We start from the raw sequence: 26,364 nt of genomic DNA on the forward strand, positions 1-26,364 counted from the left end.
CTCTCAACACTCCACAAAACATACCATCCAACCCTACTTCAAACCCACACCACACCTTGCAACCCCTGGGCTAATTATAGTCTTCCAGACCATGTGGTCTCCCAAACCCAGTGAAGTTCAGGTGTGTAGCCAGCCATGGGTCCCTCGTGCAATCCAGACACATGTTTCATCATCCATGGCAGTGCACTTGGACACGGAAAGTAGTCCGCTTGAACAATGAGCTTCAGCTGTGCTGATCAGAGCCGTGCCACCTGCTGAAGGCTCATGGCCAAACACACACATCAAGCATTTCCCTCCCTGTGTGCTGTGTTTTAACCTTCAAATCCTGACAACAACTTCATTAGTAAAGAATAACAGCTTCATCTATGAAATACTGTGCTTGAAAAAAACTGCTCACACACCTCTGGATACGAAATCATCTGGTACGAAATGTTGATCGAAAAACTGGGTTCGCAAAACCTACGAATCGCGTTACGTGCAAATGCTGCAAAAGCCTATTGTCTTTTCCGTTTGGCTGGGTTTTCAGGCTACGTTTTACGCACGTATTGAAAATTAATAACCCCTGTATTTGCTGTCTTTTATTTCGTCCTTTACTTTATGTAGCTTAAAGATTTCACACTTTATTAGCTCTCCTCCCATGCACACACAAACGTGTCAAAAACAAAACACACCAGATAACAGATGCTTGAACAGTACAGATTAGAGAGACATCAAATCAGATGCAGCAAAAGTGTTCTCATGTTCTTATAAGTAGATTTACTCAAAATAGTTAGAAGACAACCAAAATTTAAGAAACCGCACCAGATTCCAAAAATCAAACAAACAGATTCTATTAAAAGTACTTTTGAAACAGACAAAAGGAGAAAAAGTAACTCTAGTCTATTGCGTGGCCATAGTCTCTGCTACTGAAACGAAAAATGTCAAACATCCATTGGATTGTCAAAGTAGCTTTTGGACCATAGCATTCCATTAACACTGAAGTTCCGCTGCACAGATTTTACTTTTTCACTTTAACACATTTGGATTCTCATAAATTATAATACCATATTCTACGAATATGCATTTATCTTAGGCTGGAATTTGTTTTAAAACTGGAAGTCCCTAGTATAATAACTTAATATACTGTGGAAAACTTGCGCTCCATTAGGTTGTCTACATTGTGTTTTACTTTCAGAACACAACTCAATATTATGTATTGATGATGGTTTCTCATGAGGAAATAATTATACTTTTGCATTTTCTCCCCTTCCATTGCTTCATTCAGACAGAATATATGTTATTATCCTTACTGAATACATGAAAATCCCTAATGGAATAAAATATGAGGTCTAGATTCTAAATTTAGAACTTATTCGCGAATAGCTCACAACATCATGCAAATATATTTATGAAAGGCACCATCTAGTGGCTGGAGAAAAAAATTGACCAGTGCAAGCATGCTTTTCAGGTTTAGCTATTCTCCCTTTTAAAAAACTGAAGTTATTTCATCACTTTACTATACATTTACTTGTAAGTTATATCTCTTTTCTGTTCCTTCCCAATCTCTTTGGGCTTTGATCCTATAACCTGGGTGGGAATTATGCGACCTGATGTTATTGGCCCACATCTCCCAGGTTTTCTCCCATTGGTACACCGGCTAAGGCTGTGGGGTTGCAGTCCTACAACATAGAGAAGGCCGTACAATAACGTTCTACATAATATTAATACATACTTCTGACAAATATACCAAGATGGCATTCTCAGTATGGCCTCTCCTCTACTTTTATATTTTCCGACACTCTCCCCACCATTCATTCTTTCACTGCTAATCTTATTTTCCTATCAGATTTGTTGCTATACTTTATTCTGTCACTTTGCTATGAAGTAGCAGAGGCTTGGAAAACTTACTCCTTTTCGTCTAAAACGCCCAAACTGTTTTTCATAAGAATGGCCAGAGAGGCAACCACAGTTCCACCATGCCTGGCCCCAGAGGCAGGATAAAGGCCTTCTTCCATTCCAACGTGCATCTACCTAGCTTGGAGCAAGAGAGAACCAACAGTATCTGCTGGACTTGATTCTCTACCCCATTACCATTCCCGTTCTCCTTTTATATCTGTCTTTTAGAATTCTAAGCCCATGGGCAGGAGCTGGAAATTAATGACCGTATAACTGTTCGAGAGCCTTTGTGGCTGAAGAATGGGTACAAATAAATAAAATAAAAACTAAAACTCAATTATGTTTGGGGCACGTCATGCTTCTTGGGCAACATAATCTACTGATCTACGGGACATAGAGCAAAACATAAAATATGCTGCGCGCTCTTCAATATACAATACAGAATATACAAAGGTGGTTGTAGCCCCAGTATTCCCCAGATGACATTAGAAATTCAAGCATTTGTTTAATTCAGATATTTCTAAAGAAGCTTTGTTTTTCTTTTACCTGGTTTGAAAATTGTTCAGCACAATTAATAAAAGTACAAACATGTTGGGAACATTAGTATGAAAGCAGAAAGTGCACATGGACACAAAATAAACAGAAAATGGACACCACTCAAACTATTCTTCTTTCCAAAATGAAAAATGATGAATATAGATAATAGAATTATCAAAATATAGCACATACGTCATGATATATGCTTCCATTAATATCGCTCCCATAGATTGGTGCCACAAAAAGTTAAATTCTTCCAGTATTTCGCGTCTAGTCTTCATAATCTAAATGTCTGGAGTCACAGTACCGGCAAAGGGAGAAGGAAAAGTCACAGTAACTGCCAAAGATCAAGATGTTTAATTAGTTATCTCGAAGTTTCAGCCATCAACATTTATCTAAATAGTTGTATATCTTGTAATTGCCAATGATACACACTTTCAGGAACAACTTCTACAAGAACAAGCCAACACTCCAAGACAACATCGATTTTTTATTATTTTTGCATATTACACTATTTCAATGCATTGGCATCACTCAGTGTGGCTTACAAATGTTTATTTTAATTTAAAATGGCAACATAAAATATTAAAAAGCTCAGTAGATAAAGGTATTTGTTCTGGAAGAAGAAAGCTTTAGCTGTTAGAGATGAAATAGTTGTCGGGCAGGAGAACCTAACAAAAAGGCATCCCAAAATTAGGCACACGTGCCAGAAAGGCCATTCTCATCTGGCCACTAGGTCTTAGCCCTGGATGAAACTCTAAAAGATCTAACAAATGTTATAGGAGGAGATGTCCTTTGACTATCCTAGATTCAGGATATTATGATTTCCATAATCTAAGAGGCTGTTCAATTTTTCTTCCCCGCAGTACACTGACAAACTCAGAAATGAAAAAATTACAAGTCCTCCAAATTCACTACAGGAAAATGAACATAGGGTTAAAGCATTGTAAAATGTGTCTATGTCATTTCGTAAGTGATGTGCCATTTCATCATGTTTATTATTAATTTATTTTATTTTATATCCCACTTTTTCTCCCGGCACAGGATTCATATCTTCTTTGCCTATAGGAAACTTTTACACCATTTTCCGTTATCCAGGTAGTTATCTAGCTAGGGCAGTAGTCAGTAATGGTGGGCGATTCTAGTGGAGGATCCTTTCAGAGACAACAGTTGTGACACCACAGTAATGCATGTTAGCTAAGGAAGGCACTAGTGAACCTCCTTGTGAGAACCCCACCAAGAAAACCAAGAATGAGACAATCCAACATGCAACTAAAGATAGGGACAGCCCGAAAACAAGAGCTAAAAGGCAGATAGAGGGCAGTTCAAATAGATAGGTGGTCAGGGGCACAACAGGACTCAATAAGACTACAAGTTTTGAAAAATGTGCAGACTGTTGAACAAAGGTCTGAAGTGTGCTACACCCATTATAGTACGTGGAACAGTAATAGCTATCATATAAAAAAGGGGAAATACAATGTAAGACATAGCAACTTTAGGGGGAGGGAAGCTAAAATACAGAATGGTACATTTTGAGTTGGATAATTATACGTGTTCTACTCAGGAAATGAAAAGGGGAGAAAATGGAGTAGCATTAAAATGAGGAAAAGATCCAGCAAAATCAGTCAAAAATGTTCATTCAAATCTGACCAAATCATATCAATAAGGCTTCAGAGAAACCTATAAACATCACCATAATACTAGTACATGTCCAACTACAGAGGTCAGAGGAGGAAGAACGAGGTCTGCAATGGAGTCCAAGAGAAATGATAACACACACAAAGGGATTTCATGATGACTGGCAAGAGTAGGAGCAGAAGCGAGAACAAAAATATAGGGAAAATTTTGGTCAAGAAACAAAGCAGAAGAGCAACTGATAGATTTGTTCATCGCAAATATCTTTGCAAAAACCAGAGAGGAAACTGCATAACGGACATCACTGGATGGTCGACACAATACCAAATAGATATATAATAGAGAGCAAAAGATGAAGACGTGCCATTCTTCAGCAAAACTAAGACCAGCCGCGCAGAATGCAGCACAGATCATACTTACTAATATCCAAAATTGGAAAAAGCTGAATAAGAACACTAAATCAAACCATAGCAAAAATATCTGAAAGAACATTCCAACTGAATTTAAAGAATATGTAAAAAACAGATTAGCAGTATTAATTCATTTGACCAGTAATGAGAAGAATTATGGACAGAAGCCAATGAAATAGTCAAAGAGAAATGCAGAAAAAGCGATACCAGTAGCCAAGAGAGAGAGAGAGAGAGAAGAAGCAATGGATGACAGACTAATGCTTCAAGACACAGAAAGATGAAAAGCAAAGTAAAAGGCAACAGGAACAAATCAGAATTAGAAGCAACTGTCCATATGCACAAGGATAAAGACAACTGCATCAACAACACATGCATCAAAATAGAAGCCAACAACAAAAAGGACAGAACAAGGGACCTCCTCCACAAGATCCAGGAATTCAAAAAGAAATTTAAACCAAGGATGAGATGCTCTACACTCAGAAGAGGAATATAATACATGACCATATGAACTAAAAAATGATGGAAGTCCAAATGATGGAAACTGTTATATTATGAAAAGTATAATTTGCATAGCTTAATGTGTATTGTTTTTAAATATGTTGCTACTGCCGCTTTAGGCCCATAATTAAAAGGGCAGGGCAAAATAAATAGAGGAGGAGGAGAAGATGAAGAAGCATGGAAGGCTTATACCTACTTGTCACGTGTAGCAAGGTGCCGAAACTCCTTCACAGTCATTGGCTTTTTTCTGAATATTAACTGAGTGAAGAGACCTGACTGACCAGTAACAATCGTTGAATTGGAGCAGGAATCATCAACTATCAATGTCATCATAACTTTCTTGGCTTCCACTCCTTAGGAGGTATCACCTAGAAGTTGAGAAAAAGAGATATTAGAGCAGCAAAGAAAATTAGAGTATCATGACCTGAACAGACAGCAAAAGAGGCGCCTCCACAGGGTTTGGGAACGTGGCGGTTAGATAACGCAGGCCCCCAAACCATGTGGAAGCCACACCAGAGCCATTAAAGTGGCCAAATTCAGCTACAAAGGGAGCAGATTCATACAGCGCCTTGCCATGGCCCGTTTGGGACTGTGGCAGCGACGGGGCCGGGAACAGCAACTGGTTACCGCAGTCCCACAGCAATTGGGTGGGAGTGGCCTCTTGGCCACTACTTTTATCCCATCGCTCAAGCCCTGAATGAAATTTCACAAAGCAAACCCAGCAACGATAGCCCTGAAAGATCAATGTTTTATATAAGATCAGCAAACTGTTATACTCAATGGCAAGACTTCGAATTATGGGGATTTTTAGGTGTGTTCAGTGGATTTTTTGGTTTTGACTTTGAGAAGAGTAATGCAGTTTCCACAGGAGCCAATGCCTTTAGTACTACTCTCCTATTTTAAATACTGTGCTTTTAACATGAACAGTGACGGTCTTATAGACAGTGTGAACTTACTCAATTAAGCAAACATTGATTATAACCTTTTCATGGGCACTCTTTTTTTACTCTTTAAACTGGTATTTTAAGTGTCACATCTATCTCTGAAAACTTTTTTAATAGCAAGGTATCAGTTAAATACTGTGTACTCCTCCAATTTATATACTGTATCAGTCTTTAAAAGGTAGAAACCATCTTTCCTAGTTTACCATTATTTTAATAAGACAAAGGCATAGACAGACAATGTTGGATTCTCCTCCTGTCATAGTAGAAATTGCATTAGAGAGAGTATTATATCCCAATGATTTTTAATCTACATTTTTATCTTCGCACAAACCACCTTCCAAAAATAAGAAAAATTGAGGAGGAACACAAAGAAGGACACTCTCATTTGTGATGCCCTGGTTTTGAAGTGAGTCTCTCTAAAAATGATTCTCTGGGTCTGTATGTTTTAGAGTGTTTCACACCAGGCCAAGAACATACTGTTCATCCAGGGTTTGGAGACCTTTAGACCTAGTGACATGAGTTTAACTGATGTATGATTTGTCTTCCAGCCTTTTTTGTAAGCCTAGGATGCATTTTTTGGATCTTATGCTGATATAGTCTGCTAGATATATTATCTGTACTGTTTTGTTTTGTTGTTTGCAGTTTCACTGGACATTCATGTGGAGTAATGGATGGCACAAGAAGTTTGGTGACTGATTGCTCCCACTGTGGGAAGACTTGTTTAAACATACCTAGATTCGCATCTGCTGTTTGTTATTCTGAAAGGCATTCTGTTTGTGTCTCCTTGGACAGTAAGTTATAAACTAGGGTTTATCCTTGCCTATGTCTGGGACTGTCTAGGGACAGCCAGAGTGCCTGTTTACACCTCATAAGAAATACAAAACTAAGAAATGATAGTGAACAATTCCCTGCAGGTAGCATCTCTTGTTTCTGTTTATTTCTCATGCTAAATTCAGTATGCAAACTTACAAAGAGACGGCTTCACTAATAATTTCTGCTTATCATAACTTTTCGATGTAGGGTCAAAGAAGAATACTAAGAGGTGAGTTTCATTGAATTTGTTCATTTCTCCTTGTATACTTGTAATAGTCTTTTCATGGATCCATCTGAGGCCAATTTCCCTATGTGCTTTTTGTTAGATGCATTGTTTGTTTTGAAATTACAAATAAAAGAAATTTAAAACAACAGAACAAATTAAGCAACCACAGACAAAGTCCTATGGTTTGTTTAGCTTGCCCAGTTTCAGTGGGAACAACGACAGCATATACCAACACTTTGCCTTCTTCCTGAATGTTTCACAAGACTCCAGCTTGTAGGTCTAAACTAGATTGTTGTCCCCTAACTAAAGCAGACCTACTGAATCAATAGTAAAAGTTATGAAAGTTGTGGTTGATTTGGAGTGGATCTACTTAGTTTGGCCTAAGCGTCTACCTCAGCTATTCGACATAAACACAACAAAATGTAACTAAACTCAGATTTCCCACAGAATCTGTGGCGCTCCACACAAGTTGTAGGCAATAGTCATCCCCAGCATACATGCTGTAAGGTGTACACTTATAGCTCCTAGTGGTCCAATTGTTTTGTCTCTTCAGATAAGCCTTTTTTGCAACTAGCATCATGATGAATTTATCTGTAGGCTGACAGTTTCAAGAACAATGAAGTCCTCAGATTTCGGGGCTAAAACCTGAGTTGTCACAGAGCTCCCTGAGACGGTAATTAAATTAGGCATGAAGTCTAGCCACAGTTGCTCAAAATTTGTCCACAGGAGAAAAAAGGAGAACGATGTTCTTTTTTAAGGGTGTCGTTCTTTTGGGGTGAAAATCTTGGCAAAAGGCGATTTCCAGATCAGGATGAAAATGAGGGCATGATTCCTCTCCTATGGAAGGTGGGGGAAATAATATAACATTTAATCTATCTTATCCTATGTGCTCTAAAATGGAGGCAGAGGAGAGAAAGGGTGACACACACATCAAGCATTTCCCTGTGTGCTGTGTTTTAACCCTTCAAATCCTGACAACAACTTCATTAGTAAAGAAAACAGCTTCATCTATGAAATACTGTGCTTGGAAAAAAACTGCTGATATTACTAAAGTATTGAAAGAAAAGTTTGTTTTGATTGTGCAGCTTTTTAGGGGAAAAAACTGTCTTTATTCGTCTTTACTTTATGTAGCTTAAAGATTTCACAACTTTATTATGCTCTCCTCCCATGCACACACAAACGTGCAAAAACACAAACACACCAGATAACAGATGCTTGAACAGTACCAGATTAGAGAGACATCAAATCAGATGCAGCAAAATAGTGTTCTCATGTTCTTATAAGTAGATCTTACTCAAAATAGTTAGAAGACAACCAAATTTAAGAAACCGCACCAGATTCCACAAAATCAAACAACAGATTTCTATTAAAAGTACTTTTGAAACAGACAAAAATGAGAAAAGAAGTATACTCTAGTCTATTCTGTGCCATAGGCCTGTTACAGACAGGCCAAAATAAAGCTGCTTCGAGTCACTTTGGAGGTATGGTATTTCAATGATGTATGAATCCTAAGAGTCCAAAAGCCACACCAAAGCTGCACTCCAGTCCTTAGGAACAGAGCGTGGCTTTGGTGCGGCGTTTGGACTCTTAGGATGCAGGCATCATTGAAATACCATACCTCCAAAGTGACTCGAAGCAGCTTTATTTTGGCCTGTCTGTAACAGGCCATAGTCTGCTACTGAAAGAAAAATGTCAAACATCCATTGGATATGTCAAAGTAGCTTTTTGGACCATAGGCATTCCATTAACACTGAGTTCCTCTGCTACAGATTTTACTTTTTCACTTTACACATTTTGGATATTCATAAATTATAATACTATATTCTATCAGAATTATTGCATTTATCTTAGCTGGAATTTTGTTTTAAAACTGGAAGTCCCTTAGTATAATAACTTAATATACTGTGGAAACTATTTTGTCTCCATTAGGTTGTCTACATTGTTTTTACTTTCAGTAACACAACTCAAATATTTCATGTATTGTATATGGTTTCTCATGAGGAAATAATTATACTTTGCATTTTCTCCCCTTCCGTTGCTTCATTTCTAGACAGAATATATTTTATCCATCCTTACTGAATACATGAAAATCCCTAATGTGAATAAATATGAGGTCTAGATTCTAAATTTAGAACTTATTTCGCTAATAGCTCACAACATTCATGCAAATATATCTTAATGCAAGGCTACCATCTAGTGGCTGGAGAAAAAAATTGACCAGTGCAAGCAATGCTTTTCAGGTTTAGCTATTCTCCCTTTTAAAAAACTGAAGTTTATTTCATCACTTTACTACTACATTTACTTGTAAGTTATATCTCTTTTCTGTTCCTTCCCCAATCTCCTTTGGGCTTTGATCCTATATACCTGGGTGGGAATTATGCGACCTGATGTTATTGGCCCACATCTCCCAGGTTTCTTCACCATTGGCTACACCGGCTAAGGCTGTTGGGGTTGCAGTCCTACAACATAGAGAAGGCTGTACAATACGTTCTACATAATATAATACATACTTCTGAACAAATATACCCAGATGGCATTCTCAGTATCACTCCCCTCTACTTTTATATTTTCCGACACTTCCCTCACCTATTCATTCTTTCACTGCTAATCTTATTTTCCTATCAGATTTGTTGCTATACTTTATTCTGTCACTTTGCTATGATAGTAGCAGAGCTTGGAAAACTTACTCCTTTTCGTTTTCGTTTCCTTTTCGTTTTCCCAAACTGTTTTCATAAGAATGGCCAGAAGAGGCAACCACAGTTCCACCATGCCTGGCCCCAGAGGCAGATAAAGGGCCTTCTTTCCATTCCAACTGCCATCTCCCTAGCCTTGGAGCAAGAGAAGAACCAACAGTATCTGCTGGACTTGATTCTCTACCCCATTACCATTCCCTTCTCCTTTTATATCATGTCTTTTTAGATTCTAAGCCCATGGGCAGGGAGCTGTGAAATTAATGATCCGTAAACTGTTCTGAGAGCCTTTGTGGCTGAAGAATGGTGTACAAATAAATAAAATAAAAACTAAAACTCATTTATGTTTGGGGCACTTCATGCTTCTTGGGCAACATAATCTACTGATCATTACTGAGACATAGAGCAAAACATAAAATATGCTGCAGCTCTCTCAATATACAATACAGAATATACAAAGGTGGTTGTAGCCCCAGTAATTCCCCAGATGCATTAGAATTTCAAGCATTTATTATAATTCAGATATTTCTAAAAGAAGCTTTTTTTTTTTCTTTTACCATGGTTTGAAAATTTTCAGCACAACTGTAATAAAAGTACAAACATGTTGGGAACATAGTATGAAAGCATATAAAGTGCACATGGACACAAAATAAACAGAAAATGGACAACACTCCAACTATTCTTCTTCTCCAAAATGAAAAATGATGTAATATTAGATAATTAAGAATATATCAAAATATAGCACATACTTCATGATATATGCTTCCATTAATATCTGCTCCATAGATTGGTGCCACAAAAGTTAAATTCTTCCAGTATTTACGCTCTAGGTCTTCATAATCTAAATGTCTTGGAGTACAGTACCTGCAAAGGGAGAAGGAAAAGTCACAGTAACTGCCAAAGATCAAGATTTATTAATTAGTTATCTCGAAGTTACAAGCCATCAACATTTATCTAAATAGTTTGTATATCTTGTATAATTGCCAATTGATACACACTTTCAGGAACAACTTTCTATAAGAACAAAGCCAACACTCCAAGACAATACATCTATTTTTATTTATTTTTGCATATTCCACTATTTCAATGCATTGGCATCACTCAGTGTGGCTTACAAACTGTTATTTTAATTTAAAATGGCAACATAAAAATATAAAAAAGCTCAGTAGATAAAGGTATTTGTTCTGGAAGAAGACAGCTTTAGCTGGTTAGAGATGAAATAGTTGTCGGGCAGGAGAAACTAACAGAATAAGGCATCCCAAAATTTAGGCACACGTGCCAAGAAGGCCATTTCTCATCTGGCCAACTATGTCTTAGCCATGGATGAAACTCTAAGAAAGATCTAACAAATGTTATAGGAGGAGATAGTCCTTTGACTATCCTAGATTCAGGATATTTATGATTTCCAGATATGCTAAGAGGCTTGGCATTTTTCTTCCCCTGCAGTACACTGTACAAACTCAGAAATGAAAAAAATTACAAGTCCTCCAAATTCAACTACATGAAAATGAACATAGGGTTAAAGCATTGTAAAATGTGTCTATGTCATTTCGTAATGAATGTGCATTTATCATTTATTTATTTATTTATTTATTTATTTTATATCCCACTTTTTCTCCCAGCACAGGATTCATATCTTCTGTGCCTATAGGAAACTTTTACACCATTTTCTGTTATCTAGGTAGTTATCTAGCTAGGGCAGTAGCAGTAATGGTGGGCGATTCTAGTGGAGGATCCTTTCAGAGACAACAGTTGTGACACCACAGTTAATGCATGTTAGCAAAAAGGAAGGCAATAGTGAACCTCCTTGTGAGAACCCCTCACCAAGAAAACCCAAGAATGAGACAATCCAACATGCAACTAAAGATAGGGACAGCACCGAAACAGAGAGCTAAAAGGGCAGAATAGAGGGCAAGTACAAATAGATAGGTGGTCAGGGGCACAACAGGACTCAATAAGACTACAAGTTATGTAGCAGACATGTTTGAACAGAAGGTCTGAAGTTGTGCTACACACATTATAGGTACGTGGAACAGTAATAGCTAGTCATAGTAAAAAAGGGGAAATACAATGTATAGACATAGCAACTTTAGGGGGGAGGAAGCTAAAATGGACAGGAATGGTACATTTTGAGTTGGATAATTATACAGTGTTCTACTCAGGAAATGAAAAGGGGAGAAAGAATGGAGTAGCATTAAAAGTGAGGAAAGATCCAGCAAAATCAGTCAAAAATGTCATATCAAATCTGACCAAATCATGTCAATAAGGCTTCAGAGAAAACCTATAAACATCACCATAATACTAGTACATGTGCCAACTACAGAGGCAGAGGAGGAAGAAACTGAGTCTGCAATGGAGTCCAAGAAGAAACTGATAACACACCAAAACGGGATTTCATGACTGGAATGACAAAGTAGGAAGCAGAGCAGAATCAAAAATAATAGGGAAAATTTTGGTTCAAGAAACAAAGCAGAAGAGCAACTGATAGATTTGTTCATCGCAAATATCTTTTTCAAAGAACCAGAGAGGAAACTGCATATACGGACATCACTGGATGGTCGACACAATAACCAAATAGGTTATATAATAGAGAGCAAAAGATGAAGACGTGCCATTCTTGCAGCAAAACTAAGATCAGGCGCAGAATGCAGCACAGATCATGAATTACTAATATCCAAAATTGGAATAAAGCTGAATAAGAACACTAAATCAATCACCATATCAAAATATGATCTGAAGAACATTCCAACTGAATTTAAAGAATATGTAAAAAACAGATTGGCAGTATTAAATCTATTTGACCAGTAATGAGAAGAATTATGGACAGAAGCCAATGACATAGTCAAAGAGAAATGCAGAAAAATGATACCAGTAGCCAAGAGAGAGAGAGAGAGAGAAGAAACAATGGATGACAGACTAAATGCTTCAAGAACTTAAAGAAAGATGAAAAGCAAAGTAAAAGGCAACAGGAACACAATCAGAATTATGAATGCAACTGTCCATAGTGCACAAGGATAAAGACAACTGCATCAACAACCAATGCATCAAAATAGAAGCCAACAACAAAAAAGGAAAAACAAGGGACCTCCTCCACAAGATCCAGGAATTCAAAAAGAAATTTAAACCAAGGATGGAGATGCTCTACACTCAGAAGAGGCATATAATACATGACCATGATGAAATAAAAAATGATGGAAGTCCCAAATGATGGAACTGTTATATTTATGAAAAGTATAATTTGCATAGCTTTTAATGTGTATTGTTTTTAAATATGTTGCTAGCTGCCTTTAGGCCCATTATTAAAAGGAAGGGGCAAAATAAATAGAGGAAGAGGAGAAGATGAAGAAGCATGGAATGATTATACCTACTTGTCACTGTTAGCAAGGTGCCGAAACTCCTTCACAGTCATTGGCTTTTTCTGAATATTATACTGAGTGAAGAGACCTGACTGACCAGTAACAATCTGTTGAATTGGAGCAGGAATCATCAGACTATCAATGTCATCATAACTTCTTCTTGGCTTCCACTCCTTAGGAGGTATCACCTAGAAGTTTAGAAAAAGAGATATTAGTAGCAGCAAAGAAAATTAGAGTATCACTAACCTGGAACAGACAGGCAAAAGAGGCACCTTCCACATGGTTTGGGAACGTGGCGGTTAGATAACGCATGCCCCCAAACCATGTGGAAGCCACACCAGAGCCATTTAAAGTGGCCCAAATTCAGCTACAAAGGGAGCAGATTCTATCAGCGCCTTGCCATGGCCCGTTTGGGACTGTGGCAGCGACCGGTCTCGGGATCACAGCAACTGGTTACCGCAGTCCCACAGCAATTGGGGTGGGAGTGGCCTCTGGCCACTACTTTTATCCCATCTGCTCAAGCCCTGAATGAAATTTCACATAAGCAAACCCAGCAAGATAGCCTGAAAGAATCAATGTTTATATAAGATCAGCAAATGTGATACTCAATGGCAAGACTTAGAATTATGGGGATTTTTAGGTGTGTTCAGTGGGATTTTTGGTTTTGACTTTGAGAAGAGTAATGCAGTTTCCACAGGAGCCAATGCCTTTAGTACTACTCTTCCCTATTTTAAATACTGTGCTTTTAACATGAACAGTGACTGTCTTATTAGACAGGTGGAACTATCTCAATTAAGCAAACATTTAGTATAACCTTTTCAGTGGGCACTCTTTTTATTATCTCTTTTAAACTGGTATTTTAAGTGTCACATCTATCTCTGAAAACATTTTTAAAATAGCAAGGTATCAGTTAAATAGCTGTGGTACTCCTCCAATTTATATATCAGTCTTTTAAAAGGTAGAAACTATCTTTCCTAGTTACCATTATTTTAATAAGACAAAGGGCATAGACAGGAAATGTTGGATTCTCCTCCCTGATCATAGTAGAAAATTTGCATTAGATAGAGTATTATATCCCAATGATTTTTAATCTACATTTTTAATCTTCTCACAACCACCTTCCAAAATAAGATTGAGGAGGAACACAAAGAAGGACACTCTCAGTTGTGATGCCCTGGTTTTGAAATGATCTCTCTAAGAAATGATGTCTTGGGTCTGTATGTTAGATTGTTTTCAACACCAGGCCAAGAACATACTGTTCATCCAGGGTTTTGGAGACCTTTTAGACCTAGTGACATGAGTTTAACTGATGTACATGATGTGTCTTCCAGCTTTTGTAGCCTAGGATGCATTTTTTGGATCTTATGCTGATATAGGTCTGCTAGATATATTATCTGTACTGTTTTGTTTTGTTGTTTGCAGTTTCACTGGAATTCAGTGGGAGTATTTGGATGGCACAAGAAGTTGGTGACTGATTGCTCCCACTGTGGGAAGAATTGTTTAAACATACCATAGACTTCCATCTGCTGTTTGTTTATTCTGAAAGGCATTCTGGTTTGTGTCTCCTTGGACAAGTAAGTTATAAACTATGGTTTATTCTTGCGTTATGTCTGTGACTTGTCTAGGGACAGCCAGAGTGCCTGTTTTACACCTCATAAGAAATACAAAACTAAGAAATGATAGTGAACACTTCCCTGCAGGTTAGCATCTCTTTGTTTCTGTTTATTTCTCATGCTAAATTCAGTATGCAAACTTACAAAGAGATCTGCTTCACTGATAATTCTGCTTATACATAACTTTTCGATGTAGGGTCGGAAAGAAAGAATACTAAGAGGTGAGTTTCATGTGGAAATTTGTTCATTTCTCCTTGTATACTTTGTAATAGTCTTTTCATTGATCATCTGAGGCCAATTTCCCTATGTGCTTTTTGTTAGATGCATTGTTTGTTGAAATTAAAATAAAAAGAAATTTAAAACAACAGAACAAATTAAGCAAACCACAGACAGAAGTCCTATGGTTTGTTTAGCTTGCCCCAGTTTCAGTGGGAACAACAGGACAGCATATACCAACACTTTGTCTTCTTCCTGAATGTTTCACAAGAGCTCCAGCTTGTAGGTCTAAACTATATTGTTGTCCTAACTAAAGCAGACCTACTGAATCAATAGTAAAAGTTATGAAAGTTGTGTTGATTTGATGGATCTACTTTAGTTTGGCCTAACAGGTCTACCTCAGCTATTCTGACATAAACACTAACAAAATGTAACTAAACTCAGATTTCCCAAGATCTGTGGCTCCTCACACAAGTTGTAGGCAATAGTCATTCCCAGCATACATGCTGTAAGTTGTACACTTATAGCTCTCTAGTGGTCCAATTGTTTTGTCTCTTCAGATAAGCCTTTTGCAACTAGCATGATGATGATATTTATCTGTAAGGCTGACAGTTCAAGAACATAAAAGTCCTCAGATTTCGGGGCTAAAACCTGAGTTTTCAGCAGAGCTCCTGATTACTATAATTAAACATTATGCATGAAGTACTAGCCACAGTTGCTCACCATTTGTCACAGAGAAAAAAGGAGAACATATTTTCTTTTTTAAGGGTTGTCTTCTTTTAGGGGTGAAATCTTGGCTAAAAGGCTATTTCCAGATCAGGATGAAATGAGGGCATTATTCCTCTCACTAATGTAAGGTGGGGGAAATAAATAACATTTAATCTATCTTTATCCTATTTGCTTCTAACAAATGGAGGCAGAGGAGAGAAGAGGGTGATGTCTGGTGCTACAACAACAGGAAGGGAAGGAGGAAGCTAAGAAAGAGCATAAAACCCTCTGGAAAATCTTTACAAGTTGCAGCAACAAATTATTTAAGCCTTTGTAGAAGCTGTAGAAAGCTGCTGCTCTACTAGTTGAGCTGAATATTTGCTTAAAGTCCTTTCCTCTTGTCTGCTGCTGAGCCCACTAAAACTAAAGAATTTATAACCTCGGCCTTGTTCCCACTACATTTAAATCGGGATTGGGATCCAGTTTAAAGGGGCATGCTTTCTGCCCTTTTTTGCCCATTTAACCCGTGTCAAAAAGATGCTGGGTTGTTGCAGTGTTTTGGGGCTGAATTGATTTATTTTCAAATAATTCGATTCAGCCCAAGTGGGAACCAGACGGATTCGAATTGGATTCAAATCTGCCCTGGTTCCCACTGGCGGCCCAGCCTGGCCCATCTCTGGCCTCTCCTGGCCCCAAAATCCCTGGTCCAGCCTCCTTACCGGCTTCTTTGGCCACTGACCAACTTCCCTGCACCTTTTTTTAAATTTCCTGCGGCCGGGGAGGCCGGAAGGAGGTTGCAGAGAAGCTGGAAACCTTGCAATCTCCTTCCCGACATTCCCCTGGCTTCTCTGCGACCTCCTTCCAGCCTCCCTGGCCGCAGGAAATTTTAAAACATTACATTATTAAAATTTAAAACTCTTTAAAACAAAAAATGTCAATATGTGAAAGCCTGGAAACTTAAAAATGTTTTTATCTGTAATTGAAAAGAAAGCAAAGATGGAGCCATCCTGGCCTCTCTAGGGATCTTGGAAGCAGCCACCAAGAAGGCCCTCTCTCTTGTTTCCACCAAATACGCCTGAGAAGATGGTAATACAAAAAGAAGGGCCTTGCCAGATAATCTCAAGATTCTAGTGGGCTCATATAGGGAGATACGGTCCTTCAAATAACCTGGATCCAAGCCATACAGGATTTGCATTGTTGCATTATTATATCTCTTAGCTCTGAAATTTTCAGTATAACAACAAAACTATGTCAAATCTGTACAGATTATATTGGGGGGGGGGGACTATTCCATTGATTTTAGCATTAACTACCACCAAAGATTTTATACTTTCTTACTACTGTTATGAAAAGTTATGAAATTAAAAGTTACAGTTACTTGGTGATATGCCACATGAATTTTAATTCACTGTATAAAGCAATATGGCTTCAGGCAACTTATTTCATAAGTTTTGTTGGGCTGTTACTCTATCTTTAATTGAGATCTAATTAGCTGGATGTTGCTGCAGCCCTTTCAGAAAGCACCTGCATAATACACACCCATAAGGCTCCGATGTGGAAAACAATATCCCACAAGAGCTAAAACTCTCTTTGTATTTAATACCTATTATTATATATACAGCCAAGGTATCAAAGTATCAAGCTAAATGTAATATTTAAACATTTGAATTTTAAAAAGCCTAAGAAGATGCATTTTGTGCAAAGAGCTATCATTTCCAATGAAGAAATGGAAAATAGTTTCAGGTGAAGTGAATTCCATGTGTACTTATGACGTCCAAACCTGTAACAGGAACTGAGATATACAATGTAAGCAATAGCAAGTAGAAAGCAGGAAAGAGTAGTGTTCATTCACCAACTGAATAGGTCCTATTAGTCAAATAGATTTCCCCTTGTAGTCAAACCTTGTGCTGCATCATCTGCTTCGCAGAGTTGGGGTACCCTCTCAAGCTCTTTTTATAGTATAGTGAGGAGGAGAAGAGGAAGTCCACTAACACAGCAATGAAGGGTATCAAAATGTAATCTTGAATTTCTTTCCAGTTTCCAGTGGAAGAAGTACAACCAATAAAACTGAATACTTGCTGGTTATGCTCTGTAAAGCCCTACATGACTTGATCACAGACTATCTGAAAGACTGCATTCTTCCATATAAGCTTACTTGGATTTCAGATCCTCAGCAGAAATCCTTCTATGTTTGTCCACAACTAGGGGCACATTTAGTATGGGCATGAGAATGGACTTTACCAGTGGCTGCTCCCAAGCTCTTGGAACTTCCTTCCAATAAAGGCCAGACTAACTTTATCTTTGGGGCTGTCAACATAAAATGCCGTTTCACTCTGTTTTGAAATCTATCTATTTAGACAATGCACATGGCCAATACAGGAGGAATTCAAGATGAAGCCATGCTCTAGGGCTAAACTCTAAAGTACGTAGACTGTGCGCCAGTGAGGAGACAGGGGAAGGACCTGGCAATCTGCCAGCACCATTGCTGGCCATAATTTATTTGTCACCCACCTACAAATCTATCGTACATGTGCACAAGTAAGTCAAATGTACCATCAATCCATTGTACATCCCGTGAAGTGAAATGACAATGAACACGGGGTGTCACCAAAATACAATGGATTTAATCATAACATTAACAAACTGGCCTGTCCAACAGTGGACCAAGTAAAGGAGCACGTGAGGGGGCATGTGGGACGTCGAATAGGTTGACAGGTGGCTGAGACAAGGGTAGTGATTGGTGGCCACTTGCAATGTATTTGTGTGCTCATGCACATGCATCTGCAGTAGAACAGGAAAAAAATACAGTGGTACCCCGGGATACGAATTACCCAGCTTACGAATTTTTCGGGATACGAAAAAATCCCATAGGGATTTATTGTTTCGGCTTACGAAGGTTTTTTCGGGTTACGAAAAAACCCCGGCGCTGTTTTCAATGGAGCCGCGGCAGAGCCGCGGCTTTTTTTCCATTAGCGCCTATGGCAATTCGGGTTACGAAGGTTTTTCGGGTTACGAAATTAGCCGCGGAACGAATTAATTTCGTAACCCGAGGGAGCACTGTAATGGGTTTGTACCCACAAATGCCCATTTCCACAGCACCATCCTTGCAGATGAAGGGGAGCAGTGCAGACTACCTATCAGTGTTCAGCCTGTTGTGGGAGCCAGTCATGCATTCAACACATTCTCACTGCAAATTGGGAAATCCCGAAGTTGAGCCAGCTTTTCCCCTCCATCTGCTCAGACCTCAAGTCATCCTTCAATTGGAAGGCAAAATCTTTATTATTTGGCTTTTGCTGAAGTAGGTTTTAAGTTAGTCTTGTACTTGCTTTTAGATGACAACAGAAGAGTCTTGTTGATATGCAAATGGACTTTAAATTTCCTGGACTTTGTTAAACTCAGTCCCACAGAAAGAGGAGGAGCCAGCCTGCAAAATTTACCCTTCTCATACCATCTTAACTAAGAACAGAAACAACAAAATGCAGGCATCTTACTAACATCTCCAATTTTTTTTTCTCCTGTTTGGTTTGTAACAACTTGCCTTTTGAAGAAGCCAGTGGAACTTCAAAAGCTTGCAATAAGTATATTGTGCATTTCAGATGGCAAAGGTTTCACTGTTTAGTGGATTTTTCTTTGAATTTGCTAAATGGCCAACACAACTACCCCTGCATATTTTTGCTTTTAAATTGTGTTGTTTAATTGATTTGCTTTGATTTTTTCATTAGAATTTTGCATCTTCCCTTATATCTTAGTGTTGTTAACTACATTTACTATTCATAGTGGAAAGAGCATATAGATTTCATATATATTTAATGGAATAAAACTACAGTACTGTCAGAAGAAAAAGTGTTAAAAATTGTAAATGACGTGTTACCAGCTGCAATCCTTCTTACTTTTTAGCAATGACCACTTGTATATTGTAGCAATACTGTTTGAATGCCAACTATAATAATAATAATAATAATAATAATAATGATAATGATAATGATAGGTTTTATTTATATACCGCCCAATCACTGGGAATCCGAGCGGTTTACAATAGAGGGGATAACAGACGGTTCCCTGCCCACAGGCTTACAATCTAAAAGACACCACACAAAAGGAGAAGGGAATGGTGAGGGGGGGAAGGGAATCAGGTCCAGCATTCTTCTCTCCCTCTGAGGCCTGGACCAAGGCAGATGGACCGGAGGGAGGGCTCTTCTTCTTCAGGCTAGCCCCTGATGGAACTGGGCCAGCCTACTCTCTCCCTCAGAGGCCGAACGATGACAGTTAGGGAGGGAGGAGCCTCTTTCTTCAGGCTAGCCCCTGATGGTACTGGGCCAGCCTTCTCTCTCCCTCACAGGCCGAAAGATGATAGGGAGGGAGGAGCCTCCTTCTTCAGGCCAGCCCCTGATGGTACTGGGCCAGCCTTCTCTCTCCCTCAGAGGCCGAAAGATGACAGTTAGGGAGTTGTCCTCATGACACAGTGTTAACTAACATTTTCAAGCATTAATAAGTAAAAGCATGCAAGTCCACACAGATTTTTTTCCTGTTTTTTTACTGGTCAGTTTGGCATAAAGTGATAATTAGACAACAAACAACATTGTGTTCATATATCTTCATATCTGTACTACTTGCCAGAATGTTTTTATAAGGAGTATATTCATCCTGTCACTTAAAGAATAATAAAACATTTACCTTTGCCAATCCTGCACGATGAGCACCTTTTGATTCCATGTAAGCCAAGTACTTGTTAAATTCCCTGAATTCATCCATTGTAGGCCGAAAAGTCATGATTTTACAACTTGGATTTGGTGGAGGGTCTGACGGCTGAGCAGCCATAGCTATTCAGTGTTTTACCTGCAAATAAGCAAATATACATTAGTCACAATCAGGTATGTTTGAGTGAAAAATTACTGATATAAGATCAATTAATGCTTTATAAAAACAGAAGCCACCTATAATTTATGCAGGATTTAGCAAGGCACATCAATCAAACAAGTGACTCTGTTCTCTATATCCTTACTGTTTTGTGATGAAAAGTTAATATTTAGTACAGTATTCATAAATAGCTTGCATAAGAATACAAGTTATGGAACGAATGAGGAAAAATAAAAACATTGTTATTACCTGCTGGCTTGATACCTGCTTCTACATCAACCCAAAATCAGATTTCTTTCAACCTATGTAACCGGGCAGGAGGGAGAAGGGGAGAGAGAGAAAGAGCATTTATATTACTGCTGTAGTGTATTTTTTACCCTAAAATGCAATAATAGAAATTTAACCCATTTATAAAAATGCAAATCTGCAAACCTATATTTACAAACTATTTTATTTTGGAAGTTCTCAATGAGCCAAGGATTACTAGCAGGATGAAACACATAGCTCTGTTAAAAATTAAAGCTATTAAAAATTAAAGAAACGTAAAACTAGTTCAAAAGACACTATAATATGAAAACCATTATATAGCTGAGACTAGGCACAGGTTTAAGCATTACAATACTGATTTTAGGCTAGAAAATACACCTACTTATAATAGATGGTACTTCTGTATTTCCTGGCTATAAGGAAGAGCAAAAGTGGCAAGCTCCATCTGCCAAAGTTGCTCTAGATGACTTAGGCGGTATCCAGACCAGCGCAAAGTGCCGGCCTGGATATGTGCTAGGGTTGCCTCGGGGCATCCTTTCCAGACGCCCCGCAACCCTAGCACATACCTGCAGCATTTTAATGGCGGCTCCCTGTCTACATGGGCGCCGCCATTACGACATCACGGCCACACCGCCTCCAAACGGAGAAGCGCGGGCATGATGCGTGCGTGCCACTGGAGGGCGCTTGTGGTGCCCTTTCAGCGTCACCGGAAGGAGCTCAGTTTTGGAGCTCCTTTCACAGTTTGTGTCACTGGCACAGCCTTTACATGACTGCGCCAGCGACACAAAAGAGAAAGGGGCCGAGTGGCCCCTTTCTCTGCCTCCCCGTCGCTGTCAGCATGTCCTTGGGGCATGAAGCCCCAAGGACACCCCTATCCAGGCTGCTTCCGCGAGGCTTTTTGCCGCTTCCCCGAGGCCAGCAAAAGCAGCAGATCGGGGCCTCTGGGGCTGCCACTGTGGCAGCTCAGGCCCCAATCCATTGGAGAAAGGGGTGGTCTGTATCCCACCTCAGAACAGAAATAATAATAAATGTTATTTAAATACCACTTTTCCAAAAAGATCAAAGCGGTTTACATAGAGTTTAAAACCAATTACAAAAACATCATAAAATAGATAAAACCAAGAGCACTAAATACAATATACAATCTAAAAACAATCATTCAATCAATCAGTAGGGTGAGGTAGAGAGTCAATGAGATCAGAGTACACGACTTCATTTTCCAGGGGAGAAGGCTTGACAGAAGAGGAAGGTTTTAAGCCTCTTTTTAAATGTTTCCAGGGGGGTGATAAGACCACGAAATTCGTCATTTCTTCTTTTCTACATTCTTGATCTTCCTTATACATCTCACATTAAGGATGTTCATGAAGGACTTGCTGAGAAATTGTAACAGTGAATGCAATGATATACTACAACAACAAAAATGTTGCTTTGGTGTAATATACATTTTGAGTTTGTAAGATACAGAATAAATATACTAAATGTTGAGTTTCAACACGTTGTATCCATGTACTATAATTGTATTGGTATTATTTATCGGTGCTCTGTTCTTGTGTTACTATCATTAGGGTGGGTGCTGACTTTGTTTTGGGATCTGTTTAAAAACCTCCGAAGGAGACTGATACACTCTTGAGGGAATGTGTTCCACAGTCGAATAGCTCATACTGTCAGGAAGTTTTTCCTAATGTTGAGCTGGAATCGCTTTTCCTGCAGTTTGCATCCATTGCTCCAGGTCCTATTCTCTGAAGCTCATCCTGTTCTCTGGAGCAGAAGTAGTTCATCTCCCTCATGGTGGCTTATCCTGTCAAGCCAAATATTGTTTTAGTATGTTATATATGTTTGCATTTTTGTTGAACTAAAAAAAAAAAATCTCGTTGTAGCAATAGCAGCTTCATTTATATACTGCTTCATACCACCTAAGCAGTCTCTAAGCAGTTTACAACTGTAAGCTAATTGCCCCCAACAAGCTGGGTACTCATTTTAGTGACCTCAGAAGTATGCAGGACTTAGTCAAGCCTGAGCCCTTGGCTAGTACTGAACTCGCGCAACCTTATGGTTTGTGAGTAAGTGGCTGCAGTACAGGCATTTGACCACTGTGCCACCAGGGCTTCAATGTATTCATGTTTGTCAATTAAATGAACTAAAAGTTTGTGTACATAAATATATAAATAAAGAATAAAATCTTTAATTATCATACATCCCCACTGAAATATCTTCTGACAGGGCAAAAATTTCATGGATTCAGTGAACTTAATTTCAAATAATATGGTTGCGCCTCACTTTAAGATGTGCTTCCCAGGTTAGTCGTCACTAATTGGTTATGCCAAACTGAGGCACCATACTGTTGTAACTGAACATCAAAGGCCTGACTCTTGAGATGTCCCACCCCAACGCCTCTTAGAGGGGTCCTATTTGCACCAGCCGTTGAATGGAGCCAGTGCTGAGGTAGTGCTGCGAGCCCTCTGAGCAGCACTTAAAGGGCTTTTGTTCATCTTGCGAGGCTGGCCGGCCATCATGGGATTTAGGACAATGGATAAAATCTTGCTCCAGATCTCAACAAAATCTCAGAAGATTCAAAGTCTTGCAAGATTTCAGATGAAAACAGGCCTGCGCACATGGCTCCAGTCATTAAGAGCCAGGCCATCTATGCAAGATGGTTGTGCCATGGCCTGGAGTCTTCCTTTTCAGCCTAGCTGCATGACCTGCCAATGGATGGGCATGACAGCTCAGGTGAACGCGACGGTCAAGAGCACCTGTCATCAGCTTCGGCTGATCCGCCAGCTGCGCCCATACCTGGCCCAGAGGGACCTTGAAACGGTTGTACATGCTCTGGTAACCTCGAGATTGGATTTCTGCAATGTACTCTACATGGGGCAACCCTTATACCAAACCCAGAAGCTACAGATGGTGCAAAATATGGCAGCCAGGCTGGTCACTGGAGTTTCTAGGGCCAGCCATATAACACCAGTGTTGAAAGATCTTCACTGGCTGCCTATTTGCTTCCGGGCCCAATATAAGGTGTTGGTCATCACCTATAAAGCTCTAAATGGCTTGGGCCCAGGATACCTGAAGGACCGCCTCTCCCCATATATCCCGTCCCGCACCCTCAGAACATCTGGGCAGCAACTACTAAAGGTGCCGGGGGCCAGACTTTCTTCCGTCACTAGGCGGACTTTTTCCATCGCTGCCCCGGCCCTTTGGAACATGCTGCCCGTCGAGCTCCGCTCTACTACCTCCCTGGCCCAAATTAAGAAGGACTTGAAGACCTTCTTATTTCAGCAAGCATTTCCCCCATAAAAATTCCTAAGGGCCTCCCTCCTCTTCCGTGGCCATGAGGATGGGCTAATGGGGTTTTAGCTGTTTTAGTTGTTTATGTTCATTGTATATTGTATGGCGTGGTTTGTTTTTAATCTATTGTATATATACGATTAATGTATGTAAACCGCCCTGATCTGGGGAAGGTGCGGTATATAAATAAAACTTTTATTATTTATTATTATTACCTGAAGCTAGGTGGAGGGGGGATCAGGAGAAGCAGGTAAGATCGACCAGGTAGGTAGGCAGGGATGCTAGGAGGGCATAGGGGGCATGTGAGTGCCGAGGAGGACTGGGTCCTGGCCAAGCAGCCACGTACCTGGCCCTGTGATGATGGGTAAGGAGGCCCAGGATGGCAGGCCAGGACATGGGGGAGCATAGGGGCTCCAGAGGGGGCAACTGGGCACTGGCCAAGTAGCCACATGTATCGATTTATTTATTACCCATTTGTGATTGTTTTATGTAGCCTTACAAATTATTTATGATAACATTGATTTATGACTCCTTTGTAAGCATTAAAGTTGTGGCCATTCTTTCACCCACTGCATGGTGATTGGCCTCTGTTCTGTTCCAGCACAAGACAGTGTGTAAATATTTCTGAAGAATCCTTAACATCAGATTTTTATAAACTGGATCCATCACAGCAACTAAAGGCATAGCAGCAAGCACAGGGTAGCTTTCTGGTGAGCCATGCACCACACTTCCTTGGTACAGTACTATGATGTTCCTTCAGAATGGCTTCTCCCAAACTGTTCTCCCAAACATGCAGTTCTAAGCATGTTCCTCCGGTCGCGTCCCTGCGCCGGGGAGAGCCTTAATAGCTCGACTATCGGGCTTAAAGTTGTTAAATTAGTGATACAGATTCTAGTTGAAGAATTTAAAAGTTGCCAAACTTACTTCTTTCAATCAGGTTCCCTTAACTTTTAAAAAGTTGATAAGGATGAGAATCCGCTCAGTCCTTGGAGCTCCAACTGCGGGGGGAGGGGGCAATATGTCTGCGGTCGCAAACCCTTTTCACTTCTGCAGCTTTCTCCCCTCTCCCTCTTAGCTGCCAGTCAGCTGGGGGTCTGCTTACTGACCCTCGTGGACCTGTCTGAGCCCCGTTTAACGGCAGGGCTTTTTGCAGAGTTACTCTCAATTCTGCTGAGCCGCAGTTGGTCAGACCGGGATCCTGCTCAGAGATCCCACTGTTCACTTCTCACCATTTTACCCAGAAGTCTGTTCTACTTACTGTAGCTTTGGACCATCAATGATTTGGATTCTATCTATCCAAAAATCTAAGAACTAGTGAATACTGTAGCACAACCAAGTTATGTCATGTTTTGTAATAATGGTAATGTGATGCTATTTATGGCCATTTCATTCGGACATTTTGTCGGTGTGTTTGGCATCGCTCCCAGAGCATCTAACACCACTGGCATCACAGTTATTTCTTTTCCCTGAGTTGTTGAATCTTGATTTGTAAGTCTCAGTATTGGATAATTTTTTTTCCTTTCTTTGTCTTCGACTCATCTATTCCCTCAGGATTGGCAGGTCTATAATACATAGCTTCCTTTTTTCAACCACAATTATGTTAGAAGTTTAAAGTCCCTTAAGATGTTTACTTCATGCAATGACTATTTCAGGCTTATATTCCCATCAGTTTTTTTGCAGTTGGTAAATAATATGTTTGCTTATTTTGCAATGCTTTATTGCAGCTACTGTTGTTATTTTACCAAACATATATGGAATGACACTGATCAGACCATGTCTACCATGGTGTGCTTTCTAGGCAAGATATAGCAGGGTCCCATATAATTAACAGAAGCTTTATGCTTTGAAATATCAAATAATTTATAATGGATTCATAATTAGTTCCCATTCTGTACCCAACTGGACCAATGGCAAAGTCACTGATTCCAAATTTGAAGAAAAAAATTAAAATAATAGAAGAATTAACAATATTACATTTGGTTACAAAAATGTAGTAGTAGTTGCCTAGGTTTACAAAACAAAACAAATATGCCAAATTCTGTGTTTAGTTGTATTCTAAACTCATCAAGGTAAAGAAAAATATAATGTTACATTACTACTCTCTCATATATCAAAAAAGGCCTCCAGACTCAGCCAGTTAAACAAATCTCATGTGTCCAAATTATATTATGCCACCTGTGACTTTCTTTTAAACAAAAAGAGTGAAGCAGATCATCTTTGTTGAGCACAAAACATTTGCTATAGTCAAACCTGTCAAGCTATTAAGTGTCATATCCTAAAAATCATTCAAAGCACAAAGAAATGAGATGATAGCAGATGTTCCACAGATTTGTAAACACTTGTACAGTCACTAAAAGTATAGTACAATGAATGTTTTAATTTGCCATGGAGAAATAGTCTTCTGTTGCATACATTTTCTGCTAATTTAGGAAAT

General features: G+C 39.2%; 1 protein-coding gene across 3 annotated transcripts in view; it reads right to left on the bottom strand.

Moving 5' to 3' along the window:
• Positions 1 to 26,364, bottom strand: part of KDM4C (lysine demethylase 4C) — a 287,512-nt gene that overhangs the window by 253,072 nt on the left and 8,076 nt on the right. For all 3 annotated transcript variants that reach the window (XM_042451543.1, XM_042451544.1, XM_042451546.1), the window contains exons 2-5: positions 20,628 to 20,680; positions 20,196 to 20,357; positions 12,997 to 13,172; positions 10,378 to 10,492 (exon numbers count right to left, since the gene is read on the bottom strand). In XM_042451543.1, the coding sequence (XP_042307477.1) occupies positions 10,378 to 10,492; positions 12,997 to 13,172; positions 20,196 to 20,339 (435 nt within the window). In that variant the 5' untranslated portion in view covers positions 20,340 to 20,357; positions 20,628 to 20,680. The remainder of the gene's footprint in view (positions 1 to 10,377; positions 10,493 to 12,996; positions 13,173 to 20,195; positions 20,358 to 20,627; positions 20,681 to 26,364) is intronic.

This window comes from Sceloporus undulatus, chromosome 2 (assembly GCF_019175285.1).
Source record: "Sceloporus undulatus isolate JIND9_A2432 ecotype Alabama chromosome 2, SceUnd_v1.1, whole genome shotgun sequence".
Taxonomy (NCBI): domain Eukaryota; kingdom Metazoa; phylum Chordata; class Lepidosauria; order Squamata; family Phrynosomatidae; genus Sceloporus; species Sceloporus undulatus.